At 34.2% G+C, this 12,156-nt stretch overlaps 1 protein-coding gene across 1 annotated transcript in view; it reads right to left on the bottom strand.

Annotated features, from left to right (window-relative positions):
- Positions 1–12,156, bottom strand: part of VPS50 (VPS50 subunit of EARP/GARPII complex) — a 127,887-nt gene that overhangs the window by 12,801 nt on the left and 102,930 nt on the right. The window contains exon 22 of the mRNA XM_017525102.2: positions 4,592–4,672. Coding sequence (XP_017380591.1) covers positions 4,592–4,672 — 81 coding nt within the window. The remainder of the gene's footprint in view (positions 1–4,591; positions 4,673–12,156) is intronic.

Below are 12,156 nucleotides of genomic sequence, written 5' to 3'. Positions count from 1 at the left end.
AAGTGATGTGAACTTTCTCAGAGATGTGATCATAACACTCTTTGGTTTTAAAGCTTCAATCCATTCCTTCTAGGAAAAAACCTAAACCTGTTGCCATGATATTACCTGTTTATAACTGACTCTAGCCTAAAACACTTTTCCCCAAAATATCTTCCCCCACTAGAAAATAAACTCCGCATAAGTAGGGAGTTTTGTCTGGCTTCCCCACCTTCCCCTACAATTATATCCTTAATTCCTATAATAGTGCTTGGCACCATATATAGTGTTCAACAAACAGATAAGAAATAAACATTTGTTGAATAAGGGTGACCCACTCTCCTACTTCCTTTAGGGATCTGCTTCAGTGTTCCTTCCCAGAGGGATCTTCTCTAACTGCCCAAATAAAATTGCACCCTTTCTCTCTCTGTCCTCACCTAGTTCTTCATTGATCTCAACATAATCTGATGTTAAATTAGATCTTTATTCCTTAACTGCCTCCTCCACTCTGGGGACCATCAGTCTACCACAAAGTACCTAGGCATGCAATATGTTTTGTCGAATGAATTAGTAATAAAGATAGCTATCCAACTATCTTGTATCCCATCCTGCACCCTCATCACATAGCTCCTAGTTTTCTGTCTGCTTCCAATACCTGTTACAGTGCTCTCAATTTTCTTCTTGGTTCACATTGTAAACACCTATTTCAGAACAAGTCAAAGACTGGTGAGGAGACCTAAAACTCTGAAACATGTAAACCGAATAAAGCAACAGGGAGAAGAAATGAATCACTTGTGCAAAATGGCTAGGCCAGTCAAAGTGGTCCAAAAGAGGCAGAAATAGAAATAACAGAAAATAGTTCAAGAGAGAAGCATATTTGGCTACATCATAACAAAGCACTTTCTATCAGGCAGACTTAAGGCAAGAAGGGCTGCTTTGGGTGGTTGAGTTCCCAAAAAACAACACTGGAGATGTTCAAGCAGAAGCTGACATTTACTAGGTATGCAGGAATGCTATACAGATTAAATAAGCACAGATAAGTTTCCTTCTATGAGTAAAAACTTGGAAGATTATGCTTCAATAGTATAACAAAACTCCTTCTAAGCATCAAACACTTCTCTTTATAAAATATTTTATAATTAAACTAAATCTGATATGAACTTTCTAACAATATTGTACAATCTCAAACTCAAAATAGCTCAAGGATCCCATGAATACCACACACTTAACCACAGCAGTTACTTTTGCATTTCATTCTTTCTGATTAGATATCACATACACAACATATTTATAAAACTATAAGTTTCTCTGATTTTAGATACTAACTAGTTAATTAGGAATAGAACAGGGAGGTAACTCTAGAAAATAATGGAAAGCAAGGAGAGGGAATATCTACAGCCTGAGAGAATACAGTTCTCTCTCTATGACAAGAGGAGCCAAAAGTACTTACCTAACTACCTCCTTAGTGCCTCCAACACAAATGTGTTGAGGTCCCTTCTACTCAGGGAGCTCTTTCACAAAAGTGTTCTTTAGATCACTGGAATTGCTGCCCCCAATTCAAGAGGTTTTCATTAAAATATCTTCCTTTGTTCTCAGTTGTATGCATGGCATTTGAGGCATAAAATTTCTGATAATTATTTGCTGAAAAACTAAAGTTCTGTGTTTATGTTTAGAAAAACACACTTGAAGAGAACAAGACAGTCATGAAAATGTCAAGCTGACATAAATAAATGGTATGTGCTTACTGCATACTTAAAAAGCTCCTAAACTAGGTGTTTCAGTTTACATGAGTACAATAAGTAAAGGATATAACCCTTTAAAGACTGAGAAATGAAATCTTAACCACCTTTATTCTCATGGTGAAAGTCACATTTTTTAGCCTTTCCTGCCACCAAGGTACTACTCCAAAGAAGGTTCATATTTATGAATTTTTCTGGACAAATTTAAAGTACTTTTTATTGTCAAAGATTTAAAGTTGGCTAAAGGGCCAGGCACAATGGCTAATGCCTGTAACTCTAGCACTTTGGGAGGCTGAGGTGGGAGGATAATCTGAGGTCAGGAGTTTGAGACCAACCTGGCCAACAAGGCGAACCCATCTCTACTGAAAATACAAAAACTAGCCAGGCATGGTGGTGGGCACCTGTAATTCCAGTTACTCGGGAGGCTGAGGCAGGAGAATTGTTTGAACCTGGGAGATGGAAGTTGCAGTAAGCTGAGATCGTGCCACTGCACTCCAGCCCGGGTGAAAGAGCAAGACTCTGTCTCAAAAATAAATCAATAAATCAGTCAAAATAAAAAAGTTGGCTAAAGGTCTTAAAGTAAAGAATTTAGTTAGTATTACCAAATGGGTAACTAAAAATTCACATTTCTGCTGTCACTATGACATATACCAGCTTCCTTTCTTACTTTTCCTGTTAGACAGCTTTTCTTAAACTTTTATTTGATGTGACAAACAAATTTTTTTAGTTTACACTGAATGTATATGATAAGTTATTTCAGGTGGCCATTTTAAGACCACAGTGATTCCATTTTGCCTTTTATAGCTTAAAGAGAAGTAAAACTTAGAATATCTATATGGAGAAAATAAAATTACCAAAAAGTATTTATTAAGATTTTAACTGACATGCAAGAGAAATATAAGGAAAAATATTACTTTAATCTAGTTGGTTTCAGATTGATTAAGCTATAAATTATTTTAATAGCCAAAGAATGTATTGAGCAGGAAGAAATTACTGTATTCTGTCAATGTAAATGATTAATTTACAATTAATGTACTCTGTCAATGTAAATGCAAATTAATGAAGTGAAGAAAATTAATACATACCAGCTTAAAAAATCCTGAGATCAAGCAAGGTCTAGTAAATGACAAATATATTTTCTAAAATAACAAACCAATGTTTATCGGTATGAGTAATAATTCATTATACACCATGTGGCAAAACCTGAAGCAGAAATTCACATCTTAAGGGTCAACTCTAGAACTGGAGTTTGATGATCACAAGACAGTAGCTAGCAGGGATGACACAGAAATGCCAGAGTGAATGAGTCTAGTGGTAAAATTTGGCCCATCATACTTCTTGGGTCTTTCAGTCAGAAACAAGAAAAACTTTAGCTGTGGACTAAGATGTGGAGAGTAAGATCTCAAACTCAAGGTTATACTTAAGTATCAAATAAGAAGAATAAAAATGGAAACACAGAAAATTGCAAGTGGGGCTGAAAGCTGATGGATTTTACAAAACAAAGACTAAAAACAAACAAACAAACAAAAAACAAAAACAAAAAGGCTGGGTCAAATAAGGAGCCTTGATTCTAAAATTGAAGATCAAGGATTAAAGAAATATCAAAATCAAGAAAAATAAGTCCAGTTAAGCCAAGAAACAAGAAACTCAGATACTGGAGTATGTTCATCTACTCTATGAACATTTACTGAAGCAATGCTATGTGCCAAGGTAAGTGATATGACTATATTTTTTTTAAATGTGATGTTAAGAAAGAAGGATAGCAGTTATTTCCTCTGCCCAAGCAGCACTCACCTGAGATATCAGCACATGCCTCTCTCACTTTATTGACATCTCTGTTTAAAATCCCCATCCTATCACTCTGCTTCAGTTTCATCTGAGTACTCATATTATACATTTGTTTGTCTTTCTGCTCCAAAAAAATAAAATTTCCAAGACAGGAAATATCTCTTCTGTGCACTGATGAATTCCCAGCCCTATAACAATGCCTCTCATATGACAATTGTTGCAATAAGAATTTCTTAAAAGAATTAATAATCATGGTTTTATAAAAGCTTCAATAACAGAAGTATGCACATAATACAGAGCTTATGAAAAAGGAAGAAAATGATTGCTTGTTTGCGTTAGGTTGAAGGAATAAAGGAAAATTCAGAGAAGCCTGGGATTAAGGTAGATGCAGAGAAACGTCTGAACAACATAAATTACTGGCTACAGTGACCAACCACAGGAAAAAAGTTTTTCTCATGTTAAATGCTTGCGTTAGTTGAAACACTATAGGCTAACCCTGTGTTGCTGTCTAACCTATCTTCTTAAAACATGCATTTTATCCTGTGACAACCATCAAGAACTAGGCTCCCTACTACACAGCAAATTAAACCCGAACTCTCCTTGAATTTCAAAGCCATTTATAAAGTATCTCAAACACTGTCTGCAACCTAACTCTGCAGCATAGACCAGTGTCCCAATCCTAAGATCTGTCAAACTTTGGGCTGTACCCACCTCAAGACCTTTGCTCATCCTGTATACCTTAATTCAAAGACTTTTCTCTTTCCCATTAATCCTATGCCTGATTTTTGAAGTCTAGCACAAGTGTCACTTCTTCCTTTAGTCCTCCTCTAATATTAGTTTTTCACATAAGCCTTTCTCCTCTTTGAACTTGTGTTTGATGTATGCCCAATATCACATTCTTTCATGTATATTAGTTTCTCTCTGATCAGACTATAAGCAACCTCTGTTTTACTTCCTATATGCACTCATTTAATTCTGAGGACTCAGCTACTCAGTACACATATAGATACACATTTATATGAAGTTAATTGAATAGCTAGTTTCCATTTTATATACTCCAAAAGAATTGATTCCAATTTATTACTTACTAGATCAATAAGGCTTTCCTGTATTCTGTTTAGAGTTGTTCGTAGTCTACTACTACTAAGGCCGAGTCCTGTTGATTCCAACTGAAAAAGAAAAAGGCTTGTTACATTGTTCTAGAGATCATCTTGCAAATGTTACATCTTCAAATTAACCAAAGTATTTGATGAGTTTTCACTCAGATACTTAGCCTTCAGAGGGTTTCCATATTGCATTTACAAATTCTAGCACATCAAGCAAAGAACTCAAATCTCAAAGGAACCAAAGAAACATTTACCTGTGTGCATTTACAAGGCACACTAACATCTATCAATCTTAAGAATTATCAGGAGAGAGTTCTCCAGAATTTCTTTCTCACAAGTCATTATTTTTAGTTGCAAAACTTGAGATTTTAGATAAAGATATTACACTCTGTTGTATGTAAGGTATGCCGTGCTGTGTTCATGTAGCAGCAGAGCAATGTAAAGTTATTTATATTTTTGCTCATTTACTTTTCTTATACAAATTAGCAACAGCCTAAATCCTCATTCAAAAATCAATACAATTTTCTATTAGGCTCGGTAAACATTTCACCGTATAGATAGTACTCTATTCATACAACAAAGCCAAAGCATTTATAAAAACCTTCACACAAGAGCATAAATGAGAAGGATAAGAATAAGATATGAAAAGCCAGTTAGTCAGCTTCTTGTGTGTGATGATTCTATTGATGAAAATAAATTTAATTTAGAGGTAATCATACATACTTATTATAGGCATTTGAAAAAATGTTACAATGTTTTCTATGAGCCAATAAATTAAAAACTTTAATAGTAAGTTATAAAATATATTTCATTAACAGTCATAGAAATTATGTATGAACATGACTATACATGCATGTAAGCATAAATGAACATTTATTATTCCTCTTCCTCTACCATTTGAGATATAAGAATGAGAAATTATTTACATGTGTCAGAGAGTCTTAAGTGAAAATAGTTGTAACACTGTGGAATAAAACATGAACTAATTTTATATGCCAATTTAATAATTAATACATTTTATTTTCTCTAGGTTTTACAAATAATCCATTTTTCTTCTATTTTCATTAGGTATTATTTATAGATAAATTACATTCACTCTTTTTAAGTACAGTTGGATGAATTTAGTAATTGCATACAATCTTGCATCCAGCACCATAATATAGAGAAGAGTTTCTTCCCCATTAAAAATGTCCTCATACCCTTTGCCCTTATCCCCTTCCCACACCCTTAACCCATTACTTGCTTTCTTTCACTATAGTTTTTGCCTTTTCTAAAATTTCATATAAATGGAATAACATAGTATATAATCTTTTGTGTTTGATGTGTTTTACTTAGAATGCTTTTGAGATTGATCCATGTTGAGTCTCGTGGTACTTTGTGATGTTTTATTGCTTCATTGTATTTAGCCGTATGAATGCAGTACAATCTCTTTACTTATTCAATTAACATTTGGATTCCAGTTTTGAGCTATTTGAACAACGTCACTATGAACATTCATGTGAAGGTCCTTATCTAGACATATATTATTTTCACTTCTCTCGGGTAAATAACTAGACTTTCTAATTCATATATCAGATATGTTTTTAACCTTATAAGGTACTTCCACATTGTTTTCTAAAATAGCTGTACTGTTTTCATTTCTACAAATAATGCACATGAATTCTAGCTGTTCCATGTCATGGACTAAATATTTGTGTTTTCCCTTAAGTTGAAGCCCTAACCCCCAATGTGATCATATTTGGAGATGGGGCTTTTGGGAGATAAAATCAGCTTTAGATGAGGTCATGAAGGTGGGTCCCTGGTACAATGGCATTACTGCCATTTTAAGAAGAGACACTAGGGCCGGGCGTGGTGGTTCACGCCTGTAATCCCAGCTACTTGGGTGGCTAAGACAGGAGAATAGCTTGAACCCAGGAGGCGGAAGTTGCTGTGAGCCAAGATTGCACCATTTCACTCCAGCCTGGGCAGCAAAAGCAAAACTCCATCTCAAAAAAAAAAAACAAAGAAGAGACACTAGAGAGCTTACTGCTATCTCCTTCTACATGATCAAAGGAAAGGCCATGTGAAGACGCAGGCAGAAAACCACCACCTACAAGCCAGGAAGGGTGACCTTGCCAGAAAATGAATTGGCCACCACCTTGATCTTGGACTTTCTAGTCTCTAGAACTGTGAGAAATAAATTTCTGTTTTTCAGCAGCCCAGTCTACAATATTTTGCTATGGAAGGTGGAGCACACTAAAAGATTCCACAAACTTGCCAATTCTTAATACCATCAGTCCTTTTAACTAGCCATTCTAGTGGTTGCGCAGAAGTATGGCAATGTGCTCTTCAAGTGCACTTCCCTGATGACAGTGACGTCAAACATCTTCTCGTGCTAATTAGCCATTCTCATATCTTCTTTTACAATGCAGATATCTGATAAAAATCTCTTCCCATTTTTTAAGCGGGTTTCTTATTGAGTTGTAAGAGTTGTTTACACTTTGTGTAAACATGCACTTTCTCAATCTGGTTTGCAAAAATTTCTCTTGGTCTGACATGCCTTTTCATTTTTCTGTTCCTTTAGCAAATGTTAACTACCAGGAAGCCCATTTTATCAATATTTTCTTTTATGCTTCATGTTTTTGTATCTTTTCAAAGACGCATATGCCTAACCCAAATGTCACACAGATTTTTTCCTAGTTTTTCCAAGAAGTTTCATAGTTTTAGAGCTTCTTTAGGTCTTATAAACAATGTTTATTTATATTCTTGTGTATAGTATGAAGAAGGGGTTGAGGCTTTTTCTTTTCATACCCTTATCTAGCAGTATTTGTTAAAAATAACTATTTTTTTCTAATGAAGTGCCTTAGTGCCCTTTTCAAAAATCAGTTGTCCATGTAAGTGTGTCTATTTCTGTTGCACTGATCTATATATCTACTGTTAGGTCAGTACCATACTTTATGAATTACTGTAGCTTTAGAGTAAGTTTTTGTGAAATCAGGTATAAAAATCCTCTAAGCCTGTTTTTCAAAACTGTTTTGGCTATCATGAATCTTTTGCTTTTTGTATCAATTTTAAAATAAACTTCTAAATAGCTTCAAAAAATATGTTGCTACAGTTTTGATTGGGATTATACTGAATCTACATATTTGGAGAAGACTGCCATCTTTACAATATTGAGTTTTCTAATATATGTACGCGGTATATCTCATTATTTATTTACATAGTCTTTAATTCCCTTTCTAGGCTTTAATATTTTCAGCGTACAAGTCTATAAATTATCTGTTAAATTTCTAAAAACAAATTGACGTTATTTTAAGTAAAGCTTTTTAAATTTTTTCATTTTCAAATTGTTCATTATTATTGATTTTTGTATACTGACTTTATATTCTAGGAGTTTGCTAAACATATTTATTACTTCTAGAAGCTTACTTGTGGAGTCCTTAGGATTTGCAGTATCATCTGCAATTAAGGACAACTTAACTTCTTTTCCAATCCATATGCTTTATATTTCTTAAGACAAATGCTAGGATCTCCAGCACAATTGTTGGGGTTTTTTTTGTTTTCTTTTTTTTTTTTGCGACAGGGTCTCGCTCTGTCGCCCAGGCTGCAGTGCAATGGTGCAATCACAGCTCACTGCAGCCTCAACCTTCAGGGTTCAAGCAGTCTTCCTCCCTCAGCATTCCGAGTAACTGGGACTACAGGTACAAGCCACCACATCTGGTTAATTTTTGTATTTTTAGTAGAGACGGGGTTTCGCCGTATTGCCCAGGCTTGAGTTCTTCTGGGTTCAAGCAGTCCTCCCACCTCAGCCTCCCAAAGTGCTAGGATTACAAGTGTGAACCACCATGCCCAGTTGATTTTTTTATATTTAAAGTGTGTCTTTTTGTTTGTTTTTTAGTGTGGGCTTTATTTTTAATCCATTCTGACAGTCTCTGCCATTAGAGAGTTTAGTCCATTACCATCTAATGTAATTATTAACTGAGTTTCCACCTACTGTTATATTTTCTGTTTTCCCTCCTTGGTTCTCCCTTTACTGCCTTTTGTAATTATATGAATATATTTTTAGATTTCTAATTTAATATTCCTGTTGGCTAAAGAATTAAAGTCATTTGTATTATTTTTCATGGTCATTCTATGGATTACAATATTTATCACTGCTATACAGATACCTTGCTATACAGAAATCTTGCAACATTATACATCCATACCCTCCCCACATACTTTGTGACAGTTTTTATATATAATACATCTACATAAATTATGAACTCCAGGAAGACTATGCTATGATTTCAGTGTTAAACAGCTTTATGGTTTATAAAGAAAGTAAGTGGATAAAGAAAAATATTATCTTTTGAATTTCCACAGGTAGACTCCATTAGCAGTGCTCTTCACTCTTTTCTAAAGATGTAAGTTTTCTTGTGTAATCATTTCTCTTCAGTTTGAATAACTTCCTTTAGGAATTCTTGTATGTCCCTTGTGACAAATTCTTAGTTTTTTTGTTCTTTTTATCTAAAAGTATCTTAATTTCACTTTCATTCTCAAATGATGTTTTTACTGGATATAAAATTCTTCATAGACAGTATTTCTTTTTCTTTTGTACCTTCAAGGTATTGTTTAACTCTCTTTTAGCCACCATAGCTTTTTAATGGGACATCAGTTGTTAATCAGATTATTGGTCCCTTTTATACAATATGTCTATTATGGTTTTCAAAAAAATATTTGACTATAGCATAACCTGCTGGACATTTCTTTATGCTTCCCCTTCTTGCTATTCATTTAGCATCTTGTATCTGTAAAATTTTGGGACAATGTTTCTTCAAATATTTTTTCTGACCCATTCTTTCTCTCTTCTTACCCATCTAATATTCCAATTACATGTATGTTTGAACATGTGATATAATCTAACATGTTTGTGAGGCTTTTTTGCTTTTAAACGTTTTTATGTTCTTCACTTTGAATAATTTTGATTTATTTTTCTTTAAGTTTACATATTCTTTCTTTTCTCATGTCCATTTGGCTAGTAAGTATATTGAATAAATTTTTTTGTTGTTTCCTGAAATTGCATTTTTCAGTTTTAGGATTTCCCTTTGGTTTTTTATTATTGTCACTACTAGGACTTACTATTTCTCTGCCAAGATGTTCATGCATTTAAAATGTATTTTGTTTTACTTAACTGAAGATGATTATAATAGCTCATTTAAAATCCTTATCCCTTGGTTCCAATATCTTAAACTAGATTGATTTAGTGCTGTGTATGCTAGGTAAAGTTGGATTATATCACCGGCTTTATTCTGGAGATTCTGGATACTGTCATTTTTCTCCCATAAATACTGTTTCCTTTGTTTTCAGTATATAAGTTTCTTGGCTGAGCTTTAACTATAGACTTTCTCTTGTGTAGCAGCTCTGGTCTCTGCTTATATTTTTTTGTTTCACTGGGGTGTGGTCAGTTTGATCATGGAATCACGTATCTCCCAGTCTGAGATACAGGTGGACTGAATTTGGAAATCCCCTCACTTGATTTTTTTATTCTTGCACTTCCTCCATTCTCTTCAGTGTTCCAAGTTTTCTGGCTGCACTTTTCTGATTCTCCAGTTCATAAAGACTTCAGGTTTTCCCATGCTTGCCTCTCGTGGGCTGCAGGGACTGCACTTAGCCCTGAGCTAAAAGCCATGGGGATAAAATTTATTTTCATAGCTCCCCTTTCTCCCATCTGCAGACTAGCATGAACGTCCAACCAGATTCTGTTTGCTGCTTCTATTTACTCTCCAGTGTCTTCAAATAGTTGCCCTTTCCATAACATTCAGATTTTATAGTTGTTTTCTGCAGGAAATATTATCTAGAAAGGTCTTAGTCTGTCATACCTGGAATTAGAAGTTAATTCATGTCTTAAATATATAGATACCTATTTACAGACCTTCTACAAAGAAACAGTTTTCCTAATGAAAGGTAACCTTAAATGAGCCTCACAAACTGTTGTCCAGTAAGAACCTTCAAAAGATTTACTGGGATGGCAAATAATTAGAACAACAGTCCATACACCGTGAGTGTCTACTATGTGTTTACTATTGTTTTAAGTAAATTATAGAATGGTCTTTACAAACAAGAGTGAACCAGAAAGATCAAAGAAAACGTAACTTCAGAGGTAAATAATGGAAAACTGGGGAAAAGGCAAGATAAAGCAATGCTATGAGTAACATATTATAATAGAATCCAATAGGTCAGATATAAAAATAGAGCATGAGGTGGTAGGTTATAAGCAGTTCAGTGAATACCAGTAGTTTCTGTAGGAATTAGTATCAATAGGAGCAATCCTTTGGACTAATGTACATACTGTGTCCCCAACCAATGATTTCTAGAAACCACAACCCCTTAGAAAAAGATGCTTATTTTTCTACAAGGAGCATCCATCTATATTCTCTCACACAAGTCCCTTTCTTCTGACAGAGAAGCAGATACAATCATATAACCTGTTTTTCCCATTCTACACATTACCTGATTCCCCCTCCCCTGGTAACACGAAGATTCAACAGCTAATGGGGCAATTTGGAATATTTATTTATGAGTATGAAAACTTCTATGATTTCCGTTGGGCCTCAAAAGCTTATTCTCTTAGGAAATTAAAAGCTACCACTTCAATATTATACACACGCATGTGCTTATTTGTGCTACTTATTTATTTATTTATAGATTTTCTTTTGTTTCAGTATAAATAACTCTTAATAAGTCTTACAGAACTGAAAATGCTTTAAATATAAACTTTCAGATTTGCGTGTGCATAACAAACATTAAATCAAATATCCAATATATTTTACAATAAGCACCTAAATATACTTTGCTAAATTTCTCTGGTACTAATGAATGCCATTCTGAAAAAAAATCTCTGTCAGTGTATAATCAGCTGGGAAATCACGCCCAAAACCATTCGGTTCCCAAAAGTTTCAGAAAGATCTTATTTTAACATATTTTATCAATACTGTGGTCTGCAACTGTTCTGTCCCATAGGATACTAGTCACGTTACTATTTATACTTAAAGATAAACTAACTAAAATTAGATATAATTAAGAATTCAGTACCTAAGTCAATTAGTCATACATCTTTCAAGTGCTCAACAGCCATGTGTGGCTAGTGGTTAGCATACCGGACAGTGCTAATACAGAATGTTTCCACTATTGTGAATTTTCTTAGACAGCACTGGTTTAGTGGCATAGCCCAAAAGACAAAGTAAGACTCACCTACAAGACGAAAACATTCTGACAATTAGCTAAAACTCTATAATGTCTGCCTTTGTTAATATTTATTTAGTGAGTTTCTAAATTCAGAGTGGCGAATTAATACATAATTTATAGTACATAAATTCTGCAGCAACATTTTGTCACTAGTCATACTAGCATTCTTTCTAAGAAATATTTTTCAGAATTAAGAACCCAAGAAATTCAGGTCCTATATAAAATGATTATGTCTTTGACATACTTGTGATCACAGCAAGGATATAACTATTTACATAATGAATGTAGTTACGCAGTGAAATTTGCTTTTTTTTTTTTTTTTTTTTTTGAGACGGAGTTTC

Source organism: Cebus imitator, unplaced genomic scaffold, assembly GCF_001604975.1.
Source record: "Cebus imitator isolate Cc_AM_T3 unplaced genomic scaffold, Cebus_imitator-1.0 Scaffold37, whole genome shotgun sequence".
NCBI classification, from domain to species: domain Eukaryota; kingdom Metazoa; phylum Chordata; class Mammalia; order Primates; family Cebidae; genus Cebus; species Cebus imitator.
Note: the sequence above shows the minus strand (reverse complement) of the source record. Positions and strands in the feature narration are given on the sequence as shown.